At 41.8% G+C, this 26677-nt stretch overlaps 1 protein-coding gene across 1 annotated transcript; it reads right to left on the bottom strand.

Annotated features, from left to right (window-relative positions):
- Positions 1 to 65: 65 nt before the first annotated feature.
- On the bottom strand, positions 66 to 18415 carry LOC101475941 (uncharacterized). Its single transcript, XM_004574872.3, has 5 exons — positions 18200 to 18415; positions 12027 to 12711; positions 10580 to 10741; positions 8522 to 8726; positions 66 to 8101 (listed from the first exon to the last, which is right to left on the bottom strand). Exons 2-5 carry the CDS (start codon positions 12169 to 12171, stop codon positions 6049 to 6051), a joined length of 2565 nt encoding a protein of 854 aa, XP_004574929.3. The 5' UTR covers positions 12172 to 12711; positions 18200 to 18415; the 3' UTR covers positions 66 to 6048.
- Between the last annotated feature and the right edge of the window lie 8262 nt (positions 18416 to 26677).

The following is a 26677-nucleotide window of genomic DNA, read 5'->3' as shown; positions in this document are numbered from 1 at the left end:
GGTTGTAGCACTTCTTCATTTTCTGTCCTATATGGATGAAATGTTGTTCTACTAGAAAGAGCAGAAAGACAGTTTTTTTTTTTTTTAGATTTGACAGTTTATTCAGTATATTTTCACACACTTTTAGAACAGGCTGGTTTAGTTGGATCACACACACATACACTCATACATACACGCTAGCTATTAATTTAGTATTACTACTAATTAGCTCCGTTGCCATTGTAATATTAATGGGTTTTAACAACTAATCTCTTCGGTGCTTCTTTCGACATCGCCGACAAACCTCATGCATACAGGAAGGACAGAAGAGATTACTAGAAGAGCATAGCATCCTTTAGACAGAGGGATGGATCCCTACAATAGAAGGAACAACAACACTTTCAGAAAATTAAATAATTTTGCTATACACCACAGGTGAAGCTGCTTACAGTTGCATCGTCCAAAAAGTGAAAATTGATCAAAGAGCCAAAAAGAGAGAAATTTGGTTATTCAAAAATCTAAACGGACTCTAGTCATGTTAAGATCTGTGTTTGTTTCACAGGGTAAGATAATAATAACAGGGTACAGACTCTGCATGACCAAATACTGACTGTACCATGACCATGACCAAACATTTGGTCATCAGACTTTAGTTCCAAATTTAGTCTTTTGTTAGCATCAATGTAGGCAGTTTTACATAAAGAGAACAGGTCACCCCAAAAATTAAAACATGATTCATTGCCTCCAAATAGCTCCTGCTCCTGGATCTCAGGATGGACTTCCATTTATAGCCCCCACCATTAGCAACTCTGATGAGAAGTTATGATGAGAATACAGAATTTAGCTTGTAACATTCGCCCACAATCTTCACGTAATCATCAAACAAGCATGCGTCTTTCTCCAGAAGTTAAATAAACCTGGTCTCTTCTGACTTCAGCCAGAATGTCAATGACGCAATAGGTCATCTGGCTTACAATCCATCACAATTCACTGCTTATTAACTTGAAAATAACAAACTGATCTTGACCTTAAGTACAGTTTAGGTGAAGACACATTAGTTGATCATTTTGTGCAAGTTCCACTAAAACTTCGCAAATACTTCAGGAAGAGTAGAGATTCTTGTGAACTATTAAGAGAAGGCAGATGCCTCAACATGGTCAAAGTTCAACGATCCTTTGGCCAGATGAGCTAAAATAACAAGATGGTATGGCCTTTAAGATAAGGAACCACAGAGTAAGATTACAGCAACTATGGTATACTTTTATAAAATGGTCTAAGAAAAAAACCATTTCAGTGGTTAGCCAATGGGCTGGGTAGGTGATCAGTTCCCTTTAATGGTTACACTACCTCAAATGTATGGAGTCAGAGAAAAACAGGAACTTAAATGCTTTTACATGGATACTTTTTGACTCTGTTTGAGCAAAAAGTTTAAAATAACATATTGTGACACTACAAACATGTGACCTGTCGATGCAAAACCTGTCAACGTGCTAGTAAATGTAAAACTCTTCAGTGCAAGAGAACACTTGTTAACATCTGATGAAAATGATAAGTCCCGGTTTAACTCTAACAAAAAGACAGAGACTGGGGTTTCCAAAAGTTATTCAGTTCTAAAATTAGCCTCACATTCAAGGAGACTGGGTACAATGGGTCGAAGATTTTATCCCCAAAACGCCAAAGGAGACAGTTACCATGTTGGCTTCCAAGAGCTTCAGTAAAAACTCTTGATGGTCTACATGTCACAGCTCTAAAGTCACAATCACACAGCTCTAGAGACTCTTTGACACTGACTGGCAACTCCTGGTTGCAAGGAAATATTTAGCATTTCCCAACTGGTTGCAAGTGGCTTAACAATGGCAAGTGACTTCTGGTAACCACTAGTTACCAGGGAAAAATGTGTATTCCCCAAACGGTTGCCAGGTGGCTGCTTGATGCTGCTTGGTAAAATAAGTCACAAGATAGAGATGATGTTGAGTCTAAAACCTTCTTGCCTTTGCTTTGGTTGCTAGGAGATTGCAGTGGTTGCGTGATGCAGAATTATCTGCAAACACTTATCACTGAGTGGCTTCGAAAATGAAAAGTGCAACATAAAGTTTAATAAGATTGTTTCCCTCCAAAGTAAAAGTTATGCCCTTTCAAACAAGATGGTATCAATGGTTTCTATTTCAGCCCCATGTTGCACTCTTCAGACCTTCAGAACCACCAGTGAGTAGTTTGCAACTGTTTGCAGACAAGTCTGCATCTTCAGTATAAACTACAGGAAACTGCTGCAATCTGCTAACAATCAAAGACATCACAAGGAGATTTCTGTTGCTGTTTGTGATCAATTTCAATGAGTTACCTCCAACAAATACTCCACATCTGGTTGGGAATGCATATTTTTACATACTGACTGGACCTTGCCAAGGTTCGCCAAGTGGTCTCTTGGCTTGTGTGACTAAGGAATTGTAAGGCAGATTAAAGAGCTCCACAGCTTTGGGAACCCGGGCTTGCAGACAGATTTCAGGCAACATTTCCCCAGTCATTCTGGTCAAAAGTCCACACAAACACACACACACATACACACACACAGAGCGAGAACAGCTCTAGCTAATGCTAAGTAGTAACAGTTGTCAAGTAGAAATAGCACTCATTAACCATGGAGATATATATAACCTTATTAGTTCAGGTATACAAAAAACTTCAAAACAAACCAAAATTAATAAACAAAACAAAAAAAACAAACACCACCAGTAACAACATTTACCACAACATCAACGGCTTGTTGTCATCCTTGAACTTTCTGGAGGTCCGTCAGCCACGGCAAACTCTTTGATCTCAATCCATAAGATGAATCCGTTCAGACTCACATAAGTCCAGGTTCAAAACCAGATATATGCACACTGATCCAAGTATTAATCCAGTCTTTTGTACGTTGGCTACCAAAACAGTCTGCTTCGCCATGTCCTTTGTATGGTGGGACACTGCTTCTGTCCATGACAGCGTCGTATATTGTGAGAGGTATCCGTATGGACACCTCTGCCAAGAAAGTTGTACATGAAGTACGTGAAATACATGTTGTAATGCAGCATGGACACAGGATTTAAGGATATCACCAGGTGAACCCTGCACCATGGGGACCTGACCATTCTCATGTCTTTGCTTTTTTTAGGCAACAGTTAAACATTCCAACCTTTAAGAGTTCTGGTTTAAGCATTCACCTGCCAGTACGATCCAATAACACCACTGTGCACTATTTCTCTTATTGGAGTCAACACACTTTCCAACACACTGCAAATTTAACACACGTCTGTGAAAACTTTCAAACGCAGCTAACATTAACAGGCTGCAAAAACAAGTGCACTTTGTGGGAGCAGATATGAAGGCATCTCACCCTTTGTGCTCCAACCAGTTCAGTTTTAAGAATCCATGCGCTACAATGCTACAACACAAGATAACAAAGTGACAGTATACATTTTTGAATTGTATGCATTCGACTTGATGTTATACACCGACACACAGAGTCTCACAAATGTGTGATGGCGCACTTCCATCAAGCGCGTTGGAAATTACTTGTGTCCTTAAAACTGCACAATTATTCTACTGCTGTCAGGTGAAAAAGAAAAGAAAACACAGACAAAGGTAGGCAGAATTTGCTTGAACCACAGTAGAAATCCAAACCTTACAGATTTTACAATCAATGATGATGCATTCTTACTATGAAGCCTTTCAGAGGTGGTTATTCTGCAGCTCTCTCTCTGGCTATTTACACACAGACTCTTGCTGAAAAATATTGCTTTTCACTAATTTCACACTCTAAGGTGACTTTAAACACATTAGCCATTACTATACAAACATTATTCTGTGTCACTGACAAAATATACTCTACCTTCAAGTCTTTTTGTCACAAAATATCAATATTGACATGTTTATTATGTGAAGAGTGTACGAAACATTAATTGGTACCAACCGCTGCCAAAAAAATAAATCACAGTTCTAGCCAGATTGTGGGGCATCATTTCTAAGGCCTTAAAATATCTTGACTTACTGGCAAAACGTTGATTGGAATACATTTACTTGATCCCATTTTACCAGGACAAAGGAGAGTTGTCTATGAATAAGAGGTGCATGAAGCGTAAAGCAAGATGCTACTGTTTAGATGTATTGTATCATCTGACCTCAAACTCAGTGAAAGAGGCAAAGAAGGCAAGACGGGAACCATGACGTGTTTCGTCTCTGCTGTGTTTGGCGCTTTGTTTCTCTCTAAACGTACCCATTGTTTGCGTTTATTTATGTAAGAGCTTTTCTCTGTTGAATGGCTGACGCACAGGAAGCCTGCCGATCCTGTCCACCCCGAAAATCTTCTACACACAATCAGGATCGCAGGAAAAAAAAAACATCAACAGAAAAAAGTAAATGAAAAATAAAAAAAGCGACCCACCTAATTCTACCCTTCTGACAGACTTTTTCATCAAAAACGTCCCCTTAATGAATGAATCAGCTTTCCTGCTGTCAGTCAGCGTGAATCATCCGCCTACATCAGCCTCTCTTCAATTCCAAACCAGCCAATTTGTCCCCAGCACATTGCCAAACCTACGTCATCCCCCAAGACGAGCGAGGCATCTCTGGCTACATGTCCAACTATTTAAAGTTCCTTATTTTTTTTTATTAACCGTGGACAACATAATTTCTGTGAGGGGTGTGATGCAATCTACAGCGACAATCTGTGCAGTCTTAATTCAGTATTAATGACGAATTGTGACAGTCATCGGATCGGCTGAGTTTCTCTCTGAGCATTTAAATCCTCTGCATCACTAAAACAGCATTAATCTGCTAGTCTGCTGAATTTGGGGGAAACAACCACTTTTTAAGGTTTCTGGTGTAGCCAACAAAAGTCTGTATCAAGACTACTTCTGCCCATGAGTCATTGGTCTACAAATGCACCAAAACTTAGGCTAGCAAAAGCCTAAAAGCTAATGATTTTGTGGTTTTGCAAGTAAAATTACACAAATCCAATCCCTGACTGTTTGCCTTCATGCAACTTGCTGTGCAAACATGGTTAGAAAAATGAACTTGAAGTAGAAACCAAAATTATTAGCAATTATCATCAAGTGTTTGATGACTGCATGCAGCATATGTTTTGTAGATATTTAATGGCATGTCCATCTGCTGTCACAACCAAACCATGACTGAGATGGTTATTTGTTTAATGGAAACTAATAATGTCATCAATTACTTTGTGTTTACAATTTTTGTTGCTGGCTAACAAATTACTCCATCTGTTGTGAAAGCCTCCAATGTACATGAGTTAAAATCACGTTGGAACTGAAAACGTCAACCTCAAGACGATCCTACAATCAGAGTTAAGGTTAACTCTAACTGTAACCCTAATGTTTTGAATAAAGAAAACTATATTTTTGCTAGTTTCAAGTTTTGTGTCAGTTTTTCTTTTGCCCTGGATGCCAAAGCTCAGGAGAACAACTTTCAAAAGCTAAAAAAACCTATTGTTCAATACCACAGATTAGATTTTAGGGTTTAGTTCCCACTTTACAAAGACTTTCCTGTAACTGTGAACGCCACTTAATGGATGTGCAGATCCTTTACGATTGGGTGCTTCAGATAATGCTCCATAATCTTTGTTAGAGATATAGATTTTCTTCATAAATAGGCAACTGTCCAAAATGAAGTAATAATGGATGGGTAGAAATTTTAGAGGCCGCTTTTGCAGCACCATCTAAATGAGATAAAATTAGGGAGATGGGGCCCACCTAGCTGACAACAGCTCTGCAGTGTGGTAGTCCTAAAACTTCTCCAACATTGCATGGTATTTGAGTGAAAACCGCTCTTGTACCTGGATATGTCAAAAGTTGGCACAAGGACTCTTTATGATTCCAACTCATTTTAAGAAACTCTCAAGTCAGCCATCTAAAAATTGTGCATGCCTATTAACGGGACCTATTTTATCCTCAGTCAAAATCACATTTAACTAAAGCCTTTCCAGTTACAGAAAGATTTAAGGGTAAACACTATCGATCAGTTCTTGTTGTCTGGAACCCCTGTCTGGATGGCAAATGACCCTACTTATGTCAGTCACACTGTCTCCATGACAATGACGACTTCGCCGCTGTCCTCAGATGTTGGTGTTGTGGTGGCGGTCGGAGTACACAGTGTAAGTCCTTCCTCTGTGGTCACCTGACCCCTTGCAGGGCAGTCCACACTGTCATGGAGATCAGAGTCACTATTTCTTTTATCTCTCTCCCCTCCATTTCCTCTCCTGCCACCTTCCTCCTCCTCCTCTTCATCCTCCTCCTCTACTCGACACCTGCACACCTCGATCCCAGAGTCACCTGTGAGTCGCCGGTGTCTATACTGGCTCTCATCAGCTCCCATGTCCTCATCGTCGTCTTCGTCATTGTCCTTCTCCTCCTGGTCCTCGTCCTCATTCTCCCAACTGGGTGGTCCTGGCTCAAAGACATCCACGCAGGGGGAAAACAGAGTCTGTTTTGGTGGAGACTGAGTAGCACGAGGTGATGGTGAGAGGGAGGATGCGTGGCCAGAGGAAGATCCACCTTTGTCAGACTGGTGGAAAGCAGTAAGGGGGTCCAGAAGTAAGGCTGGAGCAGGAAGGGAGGTGGAAGAAAGGGCTTGAAGAGTTAGGGGAGGAGGAGGAGAAGTAGAAAGGGATGGGGGTGAGGATGGGGAGAGAGTCGCAAGGGGTGACTGACAAGTAGCATAAGAAGATTCAGACTCTATGGTTATAGCTGGGCAGGGGGAAGCAGTGGACACTTGTTCTGAGAAAGTGAGAAGTGGTGTAGGGGTGGACAGAGGCTCAGACTCAGAACCAGCCCCAGGGCGCAATTCAAATCCAGAACAAGAACCAGAACTAAAACACGCCTGGGCATTTGAAGGCAATGGAGGAATATGGTCAAACTCAGACAATCGAGGCGGGACCAGAGAATGACCTGAATGATCTGTTTCTGCAGTTGAATCCAGGCAAGATGTTGAAACAGCAATAGACCCTAAATGCTGGGATAAGTGTGACCCAGGGCTGGGATGACCCTCGACTAAACCTGATCCAGGTGATAGTTCTAGGTTCTGGCACTGAGTTAGGATGGGTAAAGTTGGTGCTGCATCTGTGACTAGGGCAAGATTTGCATGCCTTGGAGACAGAAGGCTATTAACTGGTGAATCTGCAACTACCCCAGCTTTAGGCTGTGGATTTGGAAGCAGGATATGATCTGAAGTTACCAAATCTGGAGGTTGTGTAAGCTTTAGAAATAGTGATTGTGGTTCCTGACCTTGTGTAAACTTTGTATGTTCTTGGACTGGAGACTGGGTAAGCTTTGTAGGTTCTTGGACTGGAGACTGGGTAAGCTTTGTAGGTGATGGAATTGGTACAAGAGTTGGGTCAGGAGTTAGGCAACCAGAAACAGAGCTTGCTATTGGAGACAAAGTTCTTCCAGCATCTGGTGATGGAACTGAGGCTGGGCTATTAGGAGAACTGACTGTATCAAAAGTCCTTGTTAAATTTAGTGTTTCCAGTGATTTTATGGTTATAGAAGAGTCAGAAGCAGTTGGGGTAGGAAGCCTTGACATTAAGGGAATCTTTGGGGTATCGTTTTGGACAGTATTGGTGTCCATTGCTGGGCTTTGTATTATTTGGATGGAGGGGAGTGCTGTGTCAACAACATTTGGACTAGGGAGTGTACTTGAGCTACAGGTGCTGACTATTGGGGTACATGGTGCTATGTCAAGCTGCTGCTTTATGGGAGATGTAGTCCCGACTGGGAGGGTGAGCTGAAAACCAGGTGAGGGTGGAGGCTGAGGGGAGGCTGCCCTGGTAACAACCGCCACAGTAACAGTCTGGTTGGAAACCGATGAGTTTGTGGCAACTGCTGTATGAGCTCCAGCACCGCTTACGTCAGCAACGTCAAGGACCATCCTCTCAGAAGCAACCTGCGTCTCGTTTGAATTCAAGTAGGTTGCAGCTGCAGAGATGGTCTCCATGGTGACATCAAGGGTGAGAGGCGTGGCTTCGCTGGGTGTGGAGGCATGGCTAGTGTCAGTCTCATATGTAATGGGTGCCGACAGGGAGGAGCTACACGGAGAGGAGGGGCAGCAGGAATCACAGGAACAGCTGGAGCTACAGGAAAGATTTACAGATATTGAATAACACCTGAATATTATATACTAAAGCTGCAAAAATCCAACTCATAAGGTAAACACAGTAATCAGTGACAGAAAAATTGTTTGAATGGTATTATCAGTACTGAAAATGCTACGTTGATGAACAAAATGAACCTTCTGGGATTTTCTTACCTGGATTGAACGTGCATCAAGACGGTATTATCAGTAGTTTAAATAATAGCGGTAGCAAAAATACTGGGAGTAGCTATTATTTGTGATAGTACCACTAATACCAGTGACACTTGACGTTACACTTGAGCTGAGGTAGGAAAAGCGCCTGGTTCCAAATCAGTAATTACTGCTACTTTTGCTGTTGCGGTAGTAGTTATAGTAGTATCACCACTTGTACTTCCTGTACCATTAGAAAAACTCTTACCTGTTGTCTGAGCTGAGGGAGGACGGCCCATCGCTGTGCGGCCGGTGCAGCAAGGGACCGTGTTGTGTGAGCAGATGGGGGTCGGCGGTGCGTGGAGGTTGAGGGTATCGAGGGGTGGTGAAGACGGAGCTGTAAGGAGGAGGAGGAGTCGAGGGCTGAGCTGCCACCTCCTCATAGGAAGGCAACTTCAGGGATGCCAAGAAACCTACAAGCAGAAGAGGGAAGGAAGGTTAGCACAAAGACACTGGTCAGTGGCCCTTTTCTTTTGTTTTTTTCTACATTTGTTTTGATGTAATGCACCTAGAGGGCAGTGGGATTGCTTTTTTTAAGCAGTCCCTCAGCAGGTTGATAGTGGTAACTTTGTTAAACTGAACTTAATAAAAGCCCAACTCAACAAAAGTGCTCTCTCCTGCAGCCATGTCAAAAGGTGGAAACCAAGATTCGAAAATCTTGTCCTATTTAGCAATATTTTTTCTATAGAATGTGAATTCATTTGTATTCCTAGACATGCAAGATATCATGGTTTTCCAAATAAATAAACAATACCCCCCCTGCCAAGGGGGGCGCTACAGCGAGTAGCTCCACAAATTAGATTTTTTACGCTGGACTCCCAAAGCGGCTTTTATCCCCTCATGGGTAATTATAAATTACGCCTGGGTGATCTACCCCAAAAAAGTCCATACCCGAGTTTAAAAGACGATCGAGGTGTTGTGGTCCAGCAAGCATCTGTGATTTATATGACGTAGCCTTGATCTGAATTACAATAATGACAAGTGGGCAGCTTGATGCCGAGGCTCTACAAACAAAACCTGATGCATTTACAGATGCACTTCTCTTTGGAGTGCATTTTAGCACAAAGTTTCTGAAAACCTTTGGTCTATGTAACTCATTATGCAGGCAAGATATATGCTAATGGAGCTTTTTCTGCCAGCTGTAGACAGAACAAGTGATGAAGACAGTGTGATTTATCTGGAAGTAGCAAGACACTTAGAATTCTTTGATCATGCAAACCCACTGCATGGGGTGGGTGTAGCAGAGGAGGATGCTAGGGGACAGGATGAAATGGAGGAAGATGATCTGCTGTGACGAACCGCAAAAGGGTGCAACTGCATAAGGCAAATTCATAAAAATCAAACAAACAAGAAGTGGTTCAATTGTGATGCCACTTTAACTCGATTAGCACAGCATTAGCATGATCCAACATCTCCTAGCTTGAGTGACCCCTGCTTCTACTTCAGCATATTGGAAAATGACTGACTGCATAATAAGACTTCAGTAAATTAACCATTCATTTGTGCTATTTTGCAGACACAGACCAAGAATGGGATGTGTGGAAGTGATGCATCACATGAAGATCTACTGCAACTTTAATTTTTCTCTGCAACACTTGAAGAAATGTGCTGAAAACCTTTTTAAACATATAAAGAAGCAAAAGTACATAGACTGTACACAGCTGAAGCCTAATATGCATTAAAATGAGCTGATATGTAGCGCCCAGTGAATATTTTTAAGTCATGCAAAAAATTATTCCAACGTTTAAAAGAAAAGAGAAGAAAAAGAAGAAAAGAGGGTAAACGTCTTCACAGGAATCATTCTTTAAGGCCTCCACACTGTAAATTTCCACTGAGTCGTCACAGCCACAGATTACAAAAGCGGCACGTCACTTGACTTGACAGCCGAGCATCAGTCACAAACAAGAACAGGCTTCATTGTCTTGATGCTGTGAGTGGAGTTTAGAGGCAGCTCTCATACAGACAGAGATCCCAAAGGTCCTAGAAAACCAGAAACCTATGGTTTTCCAGCCTCTGTTGTTTTGTAACAGTGCTCGGAGCTTCAGAACGAAGCCTTTTTTTTCTCCAATCAGCCAGAAAAAGATGAAGTTTGGAGCATCTTATCTTTAACCTTCTGTCCAGTTTTGACGAGTCTTGTTGTGGCTGGTTCTCGCTTTAGCCCTGCTGTGATGAGGTACGGATAGAAAAAAAACAAGCCTAATCTAAACACCTCATTTTTCAAATAGCCACTGAAAGCATCCAGAAAACACAGATTCAGGTTTCTTACTGAGGTCCAGCATAGAGGAGGGGTAGGAGTTGGCTCCATGGTAGGCCAGCAGGCTGATCTCTCTCTGTCTCTGCTGCTGCTGGACTCTGAGTTTGGCTCGACGGTGTCGGTACGCACAGCAGCAGCTGAACAGGATGAGGACGGTCCACAGCAGCCAGAACCCTGAACACATCACACACACACAGATTTCATTGTGATCATATGAAAATCTTCATTGACTTTAAATGTTTAGTCACATACAAGAATAAGTCCTTATATACAGAACCAAATAAACCAACGATGACATGACGTGATGCAAAGCATTGTTGTTCATCTGAAAATGTATGAGAGTAATTTACAAAGTGCAGTAAATGCTCAGAGTCTACAGGAGCTTGGCAGAGAGATTCAAATATTCTGGGAAAAGTGAAACATGAGGAAACTGTTTTGTGGGTTCTTGTACAGTGAGAGCTCGGACCACCACCCTGTCACATAAGTCTCATTATTGGTGGGTGTTGAACACCATCAAGGGCGCCATTTGTCACCAAATCTTCTGGTTTTTTTAGGCGCAGCCAACAGCAGAGATGTGGAGGACCTCTCTGCTGCTGTGCTGGGTTTATCATGCGTTGACCTCCAGTAAACTGTGGGGCGGTTTGCTCTGGAGTGTAACATGGCTTTAATGGGAAGTGGCACATCTAAGTTGAGGAGTAGGTGCTGACGTGCTGGAGCGCATGCAGACGCGTCTGTGTGGTCACAAAAAAAAAGGTTGACCCTCACTCTCGCCATCTAGTGATTAAATTCACATCACTCAGATTCGCATGTACATAAACTGAGTCGAGGACAGGAAGCAAAATTGAAACTTTAGGAAATCAGCCATCTGGGAGGGACTAGGGGTTTCTACTTCTTTACATTTAAAGGAGCCATGAGAAGTTCAGGCATCTGATCATGTGATGCCTCATTGGTGAGTTCGGCTATGTTGGTTATGTCCAACTGGGACAAGAGCTGGGGGATTTGGTCAGGTCCTGTTACCTGGACGAGCAGCAGAAAAATGTTATCAAAGGTTGGAAATCACACAAAAGCTATCTAGTTTGCATCCAGAAGAATGAAGTTATGATAAAAAAAATGAACAAAAACATAATTAACTTGTTTTCCTAAATGCTAATATTATAACAGCCTTGTTTTGAAAGAGATAATTCACTCATACTTTTCTATAAAAAATTCAAGTCAGCCCATTAAGCGGTTGTTAGTGGTTTGATATTCTTTTTCTGTTAAATAAATAAATAAAAATCAGCTAACTGTAAAGCAGCAGCAAGTAAAGCAGGCTTCCTTTATTATTATTCAGTACAAGCACTCCTACAGCTGCATACATGCATGTATAAGAGTGACAGACCCAATTAGGAGTGCAAAATTATGCTGAGACAGCACCTTAAGTCACCGCTACATTACACTGAGCCTTAATAAATGAACTTACACCAGAGTTCGTAGTAGTAGGTGCAGCAGCCGGTCTCTCCGCAGCAGTGTCCTGTCTCACACAGGTATCCTCCGTTAACGCTGGCACCCGGGCAGTACCGCGGTCTGCCCAGCAGGGGCTGGCTGCCACCGGAGTGGTACTCCATAGCACCCCTGCTTCATGCACACTTAGCCCCGAGCCACCGCTGCCTGCTCGCCGCAAGCCGCTAACTAGGCGTTAGCTGCTAAAACGTGTGATCCCGGTTGCAAATCCAGCTACATTTTTTCATGTAATCTGTTTTGTAGCCAAACTTTACTTCAGGAGCAGATAGCCTGTTATTCTTAAATTCTGGTCAGTCAGTAAATCCAAATAGCTTCAAAATTAAGCTAATCTACATTTTCAGCGCAGGTGAAACACCTAAAATGATAGATTCAGGCAGTTTCAGCGACGCCTCTGTGATAGCAAATTACTGAGCTTATCACCAAGAAGGACCAGAAACCAGGCGGGAACTTCTGCATCCAAAGAGAGACCGACGGGGCAGAGAGGGGCTTCCTCATCCGTTAGCACCACTCATGCACGATTTAAAGGCTACAGAACAGCAGCACCTACACCACCCTCATGTGACAGCTACTAAATCCTGTTAGTACTGCAGCTGCAAGAGAGCGCTGGGGAGGAGACAGGATGACAGCCAGTAGGAGGCTCTGAACTGGAGAGAGAGGAAAAAAACAAGAAGAAAACAATAGTTAATTGATAAGAAACAAGACAGGGTGTCTCTCTCTCTCACACACACACACACACACACTACTACAGGCCTGTTTGATATTCATTGCCGCAGCGAGTCAAAGCACAAGTGACACAAAGCTGCCACTCTGTCCATGTCACACACACACACCCGTGTTTGCACTTGTGTCCTTGTGAGAACCATTGCTGGCATAATTCACCGCCAGAGTCCCACCCAACTCTGATGGACGGGCTCACACACAGGGACAGAGGATCAACATTTAAAAAAACTTCAGGTGAGAAAGTAAAAGTGGCACTGAGACATGAGAGTAACGTTAATGAGTAGCAATTAAAATAAACTGCTGATGTTTGCAGTCATGGTAAAAAGAAAGTACATCTTCATTCTTATTCTAATTTTTTATGAATCTGAGCATATAAAAATCTTCCAGTTCTTAGGTCTTAAAACTATTTAAATACATCCTAAGATGAACAACGGCTCACAGCTTATTACACGGTTTCATTGTTTGTTTAACGTAACTCTAGCAGTAATGCAGAAGCAGTGCATGAAAAAAGTACACCCTTACAGGAATTCAGAGGCTAAGCAGCAGCCAGCTGCTGATAATCAAATGCACTTGATTAAAGTCATCATCAGGAAGCGTGAGCACCTCTCTGAAAGCAGGCGTTCTGGTGGTTTGCTGGTCTGCAGCATTCAGATGTGTGTTAACACAATGTCGAGGAGTAAAGATATCAGCAACAATCTTAGAGCAGCAACTGTTGATATCAAATGGGAAGGGTTATGAGGATATTTCCAAACAATCTGAAGTCCATCATTCCACATCATTTTCTGAAATGGAAAACACTGAAGGCAGCTGACAATCTTTCCATGAGTGGACATCACAGCTAATTCACCACAAAATCAGAGCAACATCTCAGACTCGTCAGGCCTCAGTTAGCATGTTAAACATTAAAGTTCATGACAGCACAATCAGAAAAAGACTGAACAGGTGTGCCAGGAAAAAGCCTACTCTCTCTAAAAAGCACACAACAGCACGGCTTAGGTTTGCTTCTGAAAAAATCTATTTTTCAAGACTTCTAGAACAAAGTCCTTTGGACAGATCAGACCAAAGCAGAGACGTTTGGCCATAACGTAGAAAACCAAACACAGCACATCAGCACGAATACTGCTTCATACCAACTGTCAGCATAGTGGAGGATAGGTGATGATTAGGGCTTGTTTTGCAGCCCAGGACCTGGGCACGGTGCAGTCATTGAGCAAACCATGAACTCTTCTATGTCAGTGTTTTCCAACCACTGTACCGTGGCATATAGGTGTGCCGTGGAAGATTATCCGGTTTCACCTGATTGGTACTCTAAGGCTACGTTCACACTGCAGGTCTTAATGCTCAATTCCGATTTTTCGATCCGATTTTTTTGGTCTGGTTGTTCACACTACAAATAAAATGTGACAACAAACGCCCTCTAGTGTGAACCCTCAAAGCGGCCCGCATGCACAAAAGAAGACGTCACACACAACACGCTCTGTTTACAGAAGTAAATATGGCGGCTACAGAGCTAGTAGGTGTTGTTGTAGCAGTCTATCAATTTGTGAGCAGTCGTAACCGACAGAATTTTGACAAATTAATTAGAGAAAGAAAGACACTGAGAAAAAAGAGAGCCCATGCTTTAACAATGGCCTTGTTTGATGCAGTGGCTGCTACTTCCGTGCAGAGGTTTGTCTTCTTTGGCGCTGATAATTGGCGTCTGTCTTGTGTCAGTGACGTAAAAGATGGATTTAATGCGACATGACCATTCAAACAGCAGTTGCTTTGTAAAACACCAGACATGTATCAGATTCAGTACCACATACGAAAGTGACCCAGATCGGATTTGAAAAAATCTGATTTGTGCTGTTCACACTGTCATACCATGATCGGATATGGGTCGCATAGTGTCAAAAAAGTCGGATTTGATGCACTTTCACCTGCAGTGTGAACGTAGCCTTAGTGATCGGCATGAGTAACAGGCAGAACAATTGCATTCTCTTCCACTAGAGGGCAGTGCAACTACCTGCTCTAATTAAACAAGTTGCCATCTGCCAGTAAAACAGAAGAAGATGAAGAAGGAATGACATAATAGTCATGCTGCAAGTGAGATGATGCAGCTCGTAATAGCAATAGATAAGTATTTGAAAAGAAAAAGTAGTCAATCTGACCTGGGTCCTGGAGAAAATTCTGACCCAGATGAAGGCCCTAGCATGAGTACTGGTCAGAAAAAAAAGCAAAAAATGTATACTGGGGACAAGCCGAGCCAACTCAGCTATACCTGGTGTGCCGTAGGGCTGCCCAATTAGTCGACTAGTCACGGTCGACGACTAATTTAATAGTCGACGCGTCATTTGAAGCTTTGTAAGATCCCAAAAGACGCAGAAATAAGTAGTAGGATTTAAGCGTGTAATAACGGACTGAAACAGAAGATGGCAGCACTGCATGTACAAGGATGCCAGCTGCCGTTAAACCCTGAAGAAGAAGAAGCAGTGTCTGGTATCGTAGCTGTGTCCAAATTCAGGAACCACATCCTCCTGTAGCCGCATTTGTAGGCCTATTACGTTACAGCGACACGACGAAGACTGTCCAAATTCGAAGACTTCGACAAATGCAGCCGACAAATGCGCCCTTCATTTCCCCAGATTTGAAGGATGGGTTGGGTGTATTCTTTGTGGCCCAACCTATCCCAGAATTCATAGTGCGGCCCTGCTCACTTTACAACAATGGCGGCAGCTAGTTAGTTTTAATATTACTCTTATTATTCTTTCTGGGTCACAAAATAAACGTTTAGCATATTTTCAGGCGAGAATGTAGCTGTGTAAACTTCAAATATCTGCTCAGTTTATCAAGACACCACATATTTTCAAAAGCGCTCCAACGTTTTCGGAAACGTCTGTTACCCACCAGCTCGATAGCGAGCCGGGGTTCAAGGCTCACTAGAGCCCGTGAGAACACCGGACTCCCGGCAAATCGTTTTTAAAACCACCGCCGTCTTTCACTACTCAAGTTAAACATGATATATAAGTCACTTAGGTAACTTAAAAATGTTATTATTTGGATTTTTTCAGTGTTTTACTTGTTCCTGAGTAAATCGGTTTGGCTGAGATTAAAGTTATAGAATAAACGTCAAACAGAAAACTGATTAAACAGAAGTGTGAGATGGTCGAGAATATACTCCGCTGTCCTGTTATATTTTAGCGAGCGAGAAGCAGACGGCTGAGTTTATTAAACTCCACTGAGACAATCTGCGAATTTCATTAAAATTTAATAAACTATCATCTTGTCTTTATTTTTAGTTAGCACATACATTAAACACTTAAAGCTGTAAGCTAATGATAGTTATATAAGAGCAGATGCATGCTGGTGCAATAAGCTGTACGTTTTACGTCCAATGGATGATGATCTGATTAGTCGACTAATCGCAAAAATAATCGGTGACTAGTCGACTATCAAAATAATTGTTTGTGGCAGCCCTAGTGTGCGGGGATAATTATCAATATGGTTTTTGTGACATTTTTGTTTAGGTGGTGTGCCATGTGATTTTTCTGATGTGAAATATGTGCTGTGGCTCCAAAAGGTTGGGAAACAGTGACCTATATAACAAAGTATTCTGGAGTCAAATGTGAGGCCATCTTAATTCACGCAACTGGACAACGATCCCAATAACACCAGCAAATCTACAACACAACAACTGAAAAACATAATAACCAGTGTGCTGCAGTGGCCCAGTCAAAGTCTAGACAGCAAAGTGGAAAGCTGCCATTAGTCCTAAAGAGTGCTGAAACAATGCTGTCAAGAAGAGGCGACGTGAGGAGCTGATAAAGTCATACAGGACATCAGAACCACCTTTGGCTGCAAACTATGAAATCATGGGGTGGGCTTAGATTCTCACACACTGCGTCTTCATTTTAGCTTTATTTTTGTTAAATAAAATGTAATAAGGAATGACAGCACAATCACATCACATGGTTTGTTTATCTGAGCTTGTAAATCCTTAAAACTGAAAGAGATTTTTTTCACGTCTGCAGGAAGTCTGTTTTCACTGGTGTAGTTAAGGAAAATGAAATTAGCGACATCCCGATGTCTCTCTTACTCGTGGCTCAGTTTTTGAGGACGCTTTTCCTTTTTTGCATGTAAAATAAATGTTTAGCTAAAAATTTCTGGCAAGATTCACATTCCCCTCTGTACCGTCCGATGAGTGAGAGACACTGCGCTGCTTCTAACTCATTTCAGTATAGACCCGTTTATTGATTAATCAATAAGAAGAAAATTAATCTGTGTACGTAAAACAATCTTTAGTTTCAGGTTCTCAGTCGTGTCTAATGCTCCAGCTGGTGGAGAAGTAAACTGAAAAAAATAACCTTTTTAAAAGAGATTTGATTGTGAAATTTGTTTTGTTTTTGGCGTTTTATTGTAACACTATATTACAGAGCAAACATATCACCATACCACAACAACAGTCACCTGAAGGCACTTTATATATAAGGTCAAGACTCTGCAATAATAACAGATTATTCAGCAGCAGCTGGTTGTAGCCTGATCACATTGTACTCTGTATCAAACAGTTATGTCTTTAAAATGAAGTTAATTTTCATGTTTCTATTATACACAAATACACCAGCCGAATATCATTACCACATTCTTGACTACCATCTATAAACAAGATGGCAGAAAAGATAAACAAAGCCAAAGCACAGAAGTGTTGAAAACTGCTTAATTCAAAAGTAAATCAGACATCCAACTCTGCATTGGTTTATGCATCTAATTTCCCCATTTATAACTGCATTGCTATAACTCATTGATTTCTCTTATTTTAAGAAGGACGTGACATCTGACTGAGAGTTCCTAAAATGCGATCATACTTGTTTTTCTTCAGCAAGCAAAGGAGGAATTCATAATGCAAACATTAACAGTGATTCTTTTTTTGTGTGTGGAATAAACTTAAACCCTCAAAAAAGCCCTGTAGAAAGGTAAAAACCAAAATGTCCTCAGTACGTATAGATGTCCTCACTCCCTAAAACTCAGTGGTCCCCACACTGACAGATGGACAAGTGGACAAACACAGTGCTGCAGAGTTCACAGGAAAAGCTGGTGGTCTGTACAGGACTTTCTTTACTGGGCCAAGTTCTAGCTGCATTCTGCAGTACTACAAACACGCGCGCGCACACGCACTCACACATTCTTTGCAGCCTGGTAAACATGATGGCTGATGGTCAGTGAAGGCAACACGCGCGCACACATAAAGGCCATATGTGTCCATACAGAGAGACGTCAGTAGTAAACACGTACACGTTATTTATGGCCGCAGAAGCCTGGAGCCGCTGACTGAACGCAGGTTTTACTCAGACCCAGGCAGTCTGTAGACGGACCCCCCTCAGCTGCCGTTAACGGTAAAACCCCCCGGTAGCTCATAAACAAAAACAGCCCTACCGCTCCGTCCGTCCGCCCGTCCTCCACTGGGTCAGTCTGCGGGACTGGCTGCTTCTGCAGTCGGTGTGATTCCTGTTTGTCTGCCGCGGTGTCGGTGCTGGGTACGCCGGGGCCTCCTCTCTCAGTCTCTCTGGTCCCCCGCCTCCTCGCGCTCCCTTCTCAGTGCGACCCTCCGCCAGCCCCGCCGCCATCAGCGCCAGCAGAACGTCAAGCATGCACAGCGCGAGACCACACACCTCCGCCCTGTCACCACTGTTCCTTTCAAAGTAAATACCTCTTTTAAAAAGTGCAACAGAACTAATGTGTATTTTCATAACTGTGCCACAAAATGCAAACCAGTCAACTAATCACGAAAACTTTGTTTTTTTACCACTTTACATACACATCTATGACAAGTCTCTGAAAGTCTGACCTGATGGATTTTACACTCAAATATGGGTTTTCTTGCATGCACCATTAAACAGAGAGCATTGGGAAAAACGAAAACAGGAATGAGGGGTGAATTTGTACAAGCCATGGAGTTCCACAGGGCTCTGATATAGAGCCTATACTTCTTGTTCATGTTTAAATTATATTCTTGTTAAAAAAAACAACGACAACAACTCGCAACAAGTGATCGATGGGTTATTTTTCCTTCTATTCTTTTTAAATAACTACCTTATCAAATTATATTCAAGGTTCAAGGTTCAAGGTTCTTTATTTGTCACATGCATAGTTATACAAGTATAACACACAGTGAAATGTAGCCTGACACGCTCCTCGACATGTGCAAAAAAGAATTGGGGGGGGGGGGGGGGGGGGGGGGGGGTGTAGAGGAAAAACATTATATATATATATATATATATATATATATATATAGTACATACATTGGGTGAATATGCAGTAGTAGCAGCAAGCAGGTGAATTCTGTACATTAATATGAATAGACATCTGACTATTTTACAGGATAGACAATATAAACATATTTAAAATTAAAGGAATTGAAATGTACATTGTGCCTTGGTTTAGTGTCTGGAAGAGTCCTGTCTCAGTCAATTATAGATGATGTGAGAGGGCAGGTGTGTGTGTTTAGGGCACGGATGGCTTGGGGATAGAAGCTCCTCTTGAGTCTCTCTGTCCTTGCCCGGAAGATGCAGAACCTTCTACCAGATTGCAGAAGTTGGAACAGTTTGTTGCCAGGATGGGACGGGTCCTTCAGTATCTGCGCTGCTCTAGTTCGGCATCTCCTGGTGTAGGTGTCCTGAAGCGGGGGGAGAGCAATCCTGCAGCAGCGTTCTGCTGTACGGATCACTCTCTGGAGAGCTTTTTGGTCCTTCACACAGCTGTTCCCAAACCACGATGTCATGTTCTGTGTGAGGATGCTCTCCACAGCGCCTGTATAGAAAATCCTGAGGATCTTTGGAGAGACCCTGAACTTCCTCAGTTGTCGTAGGTGATACAGGCGCTGCCTAGCTTTTTTGGTCTGGACCTGAATGTGGGCAGCCCATGTCAGGTCTGAGGAGATGTGGACACCAAGATACTTGAAGGACTGCACCCTCTCCACTGGAGCTCCATTGATGATAATGGGCTTGTAGTCTCTGTGCTTACTCCTTCTGAAGTCCACCACCAGCTCTTTGGTCTTGCCGATGTTCAGCTGGAGGTGGTTGTCCTGGCACCACGATGCCAGATTCTTCACTTCATCCATGTAGGCCGCCTCATCGTTGTTGGAGATGGCACCCAACACCACTGTGTCGTCAGCAAACTTCACAATGTTGTTGGAGCCATGGGTGGCCACACAGTCTGAAGTGTAGAGGGAGTAGAGCAGTGGCGAGAGGACACATCCCTGAGGTGCTCCTGTGTTGATGGTGATGCTGTTGGAGAAGCACCTGCCCACCCTCACCACCTGAGTTCTGCCAGTGAGGAAGTCCAACACCCATGCACACAGACGGCTGTTAAGTCCCAGATCCCTCAGCTTTGTGAACTTTGTGAGCTTTGTGCAGGGCACTATTGTGTTATATTAAGGCTTAAAATGTACATGATGTACATGATGGGGGCGTGGTACTTAATTCTGATCTTATTCAATCAACATTATTGGCGGTACGCAGCCCCATAGACAGGAGGCAGTAGGGGCCTTCGACACCTACTAGTTTATTAGAAGTTTTTTTTTTAATCATCCATTCACATAGATGACCACTAACAGAGGTATAGGAAGACTCCATAATCTGTTGCTGCTGGCTTCCAGTTGATAAGGCAATATTTACAGGTAAAATTATTTAAATGGAGAGCATAACGTCCATTGAATGGACTGATAATGATGAGCCAAAGCAGGTGCTTTGACAGTGGATGGCAGCACGGGCTGACTTCAGTTAGCCTGCGCCACCTGAACTGTGTTTGTGCTGTTGATGCCTTTTAATTTTAATGAAAGTCCATTTTAATGAAAGTATCTGACAAATAACAAGGCTGCTGTGCAGTTAATTCTACTAAGAGGTCATCTAAGATGTCTGTGCTCTAGTAATAGTGAATTAAATTCTAGGATTTTATTCAGATCTTGCCTAAAACCACCATACTGGCAGTGAAAAAGCTGTGGCTTCAAGATTCAAAACCAGTGAGTGAAATCATGGTGGCTACATCGTGTAGACTCCAAACATTTTGGTCAGCATTTGCCAAGCCAACTGTATAAATGAAGTTGGCTTGGGGCCTGGAACCTGGAACAAGAGCCTGGAACAAGAGCCTGGAACAAGAGCCTGGAACAAGAGGAGACTAATGTGCAGAGTAGCAACAGCAAAATGTTTAGAAAGATATGCACAATATTAACTGCAAATACAGTATTAATACAGTATTAACAGATATGCGGTTAAAGTAAAGTACCCCATGAAACTATATACTATATATAATATAAATATTAAAAATATAAAATATGTTTTAAAGAAGTGTTTGTATATTTTAAGTTATTAGTGTAATATAAAAGAATAAATCTGTGTAGAGTCATGTTGTTTCATGTGTTTTTTTATATAAAATACGAGTGTATATCTAAAGTAAATATAATGTTTCACATGGCATCATCGAAAGACAGTTTCACCTTTATTCAGTTTTTTATGCAGCAAAGTCGATACATTTGTAGCGTCGCCCATTGCGAGTTTTATTTTGTAAAAACCATGAAACTAAAACGGAAGTTGTGCGTGTGCGCTTTTCTCTGACTGCACCGCCACGAGCCAGCAACAGCTGCTGCTGCAGCACATCCCTATCGGTGTGTCGGTGAAACCAGGAGAGAGAGAGAAAAAAACACACCTCACCGACGAGGACGTGTCTGTATGTTCATCAAGAAATAATCAATTATATCGACATGTCCTCGCGCGCAGGTACAGAAAACCTCAGACCAAAGGCACGTTCAGGTTTCACAGGAAATAAACAGGTCCTAACAATAAATCTTAGTATAGAAGAAAAAAGAGGACCATGGTTTCTCAGTACGGACGCACTGGTATCTGATTGGCTCGAGGTGGCGGGCTGGGAGCCAATCAGAACACCTTGAGGGATTTTGCCGGTCCTAACAACAAGAAGAAACACCAAAGGGTTTCGCACTTTTCTCAAAAGAGTAAAAAAGGAAATGTGGTGAATTTATTGAAACTTTTACTGCTAAACTTTCTTCTTCGCTGAATCACGTGCTCTGACACACATCTGAAAATCTGCTTCGCACCGTTTTTTGTGTCAGAAATCACTCCGAGTTGTGAGAAATGCATTAAGAGGGTTGAGAAAACTCAGAGCTTTAACAATTCTTCTTTAACTGAACAAGGACTTTATAAATCTATTATAAACTATGAGGCTGTTTGAAACTATTGTTTGTATTGACAGCATGTCGACATATAGGGAATGATATATGGGGATTTTTAATATCACGTTACTTTGGATCTCTGACCTCATCTTCAAGGTCAAATAAGGTCAAAATTAAAATAAAATGTTTGATCTTTAAAACTTTTTTTAAAATCCTGCTCCTTATTTGTATTATTCACGTGTAGGAAATGATAGTGGCGATTCTAAATAATTAAGTCTGCATCCAAATCAGTCTGCATCCAAATCAATCAATCAATCAATCAATCAATCAATCAATCAATCAATCAATCAATCAATCAATCAATCAATCTTTATTTATAAAGCACTTTTCATATAATACACACACACACACACACACACACACACACTTAAAGAGTAAAATTGGGCTGGGGACACATGAGCCAGGTGAGGAAACACTATCACAGGGAGCCGTCTGCACCAGGAGCCGGTCACAGACCGCAGCCACCAGGCTGGGCACACAGCAGGAGGGAGGCAAAGAAGCCCCCCAGCCAGGCTGAATAGACAGGCAGAGCCCCAGCAGCCACGGTTGATCACAGCCCCGGTGCAGAGAGCCCCCTCCGAGGAAACACTGAAGATATGACCCAATAAGAATATATACAGGATAAAAAGATAAAATAAATAAGAATGGGATACAATATAACTTTTAGTTGAGTTTTGCGGCTGATGGAGGTGGGGACTGCTGAAGATTTGATTTAACACCTGGAAACATGGCTGGAAATGGAACAGCACCCTCTGCTGGCTGGATTGTATACTTTACTGTAAACGTTAACTGAAGCTCACTGATGTAAATCTAAGTTTTTAGTGGTTCATGTTTCCTCTTCCCAAAGTTAAGCATATGAGCAAAACTTTGATTAACTGAAGACAGAAAAAGGACAGTATACCCAAGCATGGACTGGACATTCACATACTAACATATTTGTCAACGTCATTTTAACTCATTCACTGCCAATGGCTGGCAGTGAATGAGTTAAATGAACACAAGTTACATGTGAAAATGCGGAGGGCCATTTTTTAAAATTTAGAATTGAATTTGAAAAGGAAATTTTAAAATATGAATGCTATAAGTTTTAATGAAATGCCAGCGGGAACAAAGCGTACACCACAACATTGATTATCTCAAGTATCCTACATCTTCCGTCTGCATCCAAACAAAACTGCAACCTCAGCCGAACAAACACATAACAGCTGAAAGGTCAGTGTGATAGTACGTGTGTCAGGCAGAACTACGCAATACTGACATGATAATCTCAAATACGCCGTGTACTCAGATGTATCTTGATAAGGTGACATTGGGAGTTTTTCAAGCTCTTCTTTCCTTTAGACCCAACAGTTCTGACATGAAGGTAATCATCCAAATTTTACATCCAACTATGTTCTCTTCATTCACGTTACCATATCATAACCTACAGTTATTACAACTGAAGCTGTTGTATTAGCCACTGAAACAGTAAAGCATCTCAGTGAAAACAAAACCTCTAAGTCTCTAATTCTGTGCACCCGACACTTTTATTGTTTAATCCCACTGATCACCAGCCATTGCATCTTTCTCAGACTGCTCATATTCATTTTGCATTGCTGACATGTGTGTCTCATGTATGACAAAAGATTAATACAACAGTCAGCACAAGGAGAGAACCGATGATAATTTTTGAATTTCTTTGATACAATATCTCTGGCTTCAAAGGCTCAAGCCTCTGGACTCTGTCTATGTCGTCTTTATCATGGTGGCCTTGAAGACGTTGTCTGTGTATTTGTAGCTGCACAAAGATCAGGAGATGCAGCTACAAAAGGGGAAAAAAGGCTAGAAAGTCCCTAATTTAAACCCAATATTTCTCATAAGAATGAAGATGGACCATAGTAGGAGGATACACATCTGCAGGTAGCCATTAAATGTCAGTCAGTACCCGTTGATCAAAATATACAGCCTCAAATCACAGCAACTGTCACCTACAAGTGTGAGGCAAAGACCCTCCAATAATAAAAAGAAAACCCCAACAATCAGATAAACCCCTTTAAGGAAGCACTTTGGTGACAGTGGGAAGGGAAAAACTCCCTCTTAACACAAAGAAACCTTATGATTTTGCTTTGGAGAAGGTGGAATCTTTAGAGGGAGGTTTCCATGATTTACCACCGCTGTGGACTCCACCTCCACCCCTTCACTCCTCATGGGTGGGGACAGCAGCGAGGATCCACGTGAAAACAGAGACAGCTGATGGCTCGCTCCACCTGCTGCAGAATCACCAGAGAACAGTTCAGAACTACTGAACAGTAGCCTTCAGCCACCTCATCCTCCATCAGAGCTGCAGAAGGTAAGAGGATCTGCACACCACTGACATCTGCAGCAACAATTCACCAGATTTCAATCCTCATGATTGTTCATACATCAACTTTGCCCCCAAAACAGAAACAAGTGAGAGGGACTGTAGGGTCAACAATAGCTTCCTGTAGCTTTATTTCAAAACAAAAGCCACCTAGAGTACCGTATCACATGCTGATGCCAATTTTTACTGTCTTGGTTTGAAAAATCCAAACCTTATAGCTGGTTGCTATTAAAGTTTAAGACTCCCAACAAGCTGTGTGAGCAGAACAATACAAAGCAACAGTCTGAGTTCAGGGCAGGCTTCAACAGGAAGAATAACAAAAATGAACTCAACTCAAGGGTGAATTTTGGCTCCTTTTTAACAGCAGTAGTTCATAGTTGAATAGTTTGGTGTCAGAAATACACTTTTAACCTTTAATTTCAAACTCTAGTCCAACAAGAGCCTTTTTCCATGCACTCTGACACAATAAAACCTGTAAGACAACATTTTAAAGAAACCTAATTGATCAGCAGTATTACATCATAAGCAGTTACTTCCTCAATTCCCAACAACAAGCATCAGCAGCTCAGCCAGGTTACAGACTCTGGTCAGACACCTACTGCAGTACAGCCTCCATGGACTTCATAGACAGTTGTCGTCACCTGTTTATATTCATGGTTAAAGTAACTCAGTCTGTGTTAGCTGTTGATAAATACGAACTATTGTATCACCTCTCAAAACCATTTTTGCTTTTCCTGTCAAACTATCCTGTCAGTTTAAGTCGGAGCTACCTTATTGTGACTTATTTTTAGGAGCGCTTCGTTTTTGTCGTACAGTCACGCCCACCCATTAATTAACCACATGAAGACAAGGGAAAAAAATACTTATATAGTGCTTTTTTACTATATTTGAGCACTCAAAGTGTTTTCTTAACACAAGAACATTTGCCTCATTCATATACACATTTATACAAATGCTTTATTCTGTGCCAGAGTGCTTCTAAACTAATATAGATGCATTGAGGTCAACTCAGGGTTCAGTACCTTGCCCAAGGTACTTTTAACATGCAGACTAGAGGAGTTAGGGACCTTCCGGTAGCTGGGCCAACAGTGATAAATGGACCTTTAAATTGGTAAATGACCCACTTTACCTTCCAAGCCACAGTGACCTGTATTTGAAATTTATTTTGTATGGCCACTCATGTCATATCAGATCTGTAAAACACTTGGGCATTGTGGGTGTGTTTTCACCACGTGTTGAGAACTGGAACAGCAGTCTGGAAACCATGTTTGAGCATGAATGAACTTAAAAACAAAGATAAGGAGGACATGCCTTGCATCAAGGTGACCCCACACATGAGCATGCTCACAAGATAAGTCATATTTTTATGACTAGTTGGGAAAACATTATAACAAAAGTTGTGGAAAACAGCGAGTATATAGTCATTCCATTATATTGCTGTTAAGAGGCCAGTCATACACTCTCTGTCATATACTTATTCAAGGTAAAAATGTTGTTTACGCTGACAGTTGTTTTTTTAGCCTACAGCTATTTCAAGTTCCATGGTGATGGAGTAAATTTGATTCTGTATAGGACTTTGATGTGGCTATGTTACAGTTTGATTGTGGCTGTTACTTTCTGTCCAATCAGAAAACTTGTGTCTTTCAGGTCTCTGTGAGCTGATTGTCTCCCCTCCAACATGCCCCGCCCTCTGCTCTTCCTGTCTACTCTCATTGCACTTGCATGTAAGCATCGGCACAGCAGCCTAGAAGACCTGAATAGAAAGAGCATAATTAAATCTGAACAGTATAGGAATGAAAAAGCAGAAAGTGTTCATGGGCAGATATTTCTGCCATCTTCGTAAGAACTGCTAAATGATGACATCATGATAGAAGTGTTGACCTTCCATGAAGTCGACACTTGAACGTACAGTACTTCCTGTTAAGGTATAGCTAACACCCATCCTCTGTATGTTTTCAGGTGCTCAGCAGATAATTACACCGTCCTCAGTGTTGAACATCAGCTCATGTCCCATCACGTATTATGGAAAGAAGTATGAACAAATCTATGTGAGTAGAAACGTGATGTTTCAGAAGACCATTGTTATTGATTGATGAACTAAAGCAATCCTTGAATTATGTGTAACATTTTCAATTACAGCTCAGTAATAAAAATGGAAATAGTGGAGTAATATGGTGGGAACAAATATGTAAATAGCAAGTCATTTAATTACCATTATCATTAGTGATAATGCCCATGTAATTATCCTGTATCAACAGTGGTTGTAGACGAGTTGTAACACTTGTGTAACTGTGTAATAAGAGGCAAGAATGTGGCAGTAATGTGGAAA

This window comes from Maylandia zebra, linkage group LG3, assembly GCF_041146795.1.
Source record: "Maylandia zebra isolate NMK-2024a linkage group LG3, Mzebra_GT3a, whole genome shotgun sequence".
Classification (NCBI taxonomy): Eukaryota; Metazoa; Chordata; class Actinopteri; order Cichliformes; family Cichlidae; genus Maylandia; species Maylandia zebra.
This window is presented reverse-complemented; position numbering and strand designations above follow the sequence as displayed.

Bases quoted from the DNA above. Each gene is read 5' to 3' on its own strand.
- LOC101475941 (XM_004574872.3), bottom strand. From the start codon at position 12,171: ATGGAGTACCACTCCGGTGGCAGCCAGCCCCTGCTGGGCAGACCGCGG. The intron at 10,742-12,026 runs GTAAGTTCATTT...TGATGTGTTCAG, and splicing joins CTACTACTACGAACTCTGGT to GGTTCTGGCTGCTGTGGACC. The intron at 8,102-8,521 runs GTAAGAGTTTTT...TCTTTCCTGTAG, and splicing joins TCCCTCAGCTCAGACAACAG to CTCCAGCTGTTCCTGTGATT.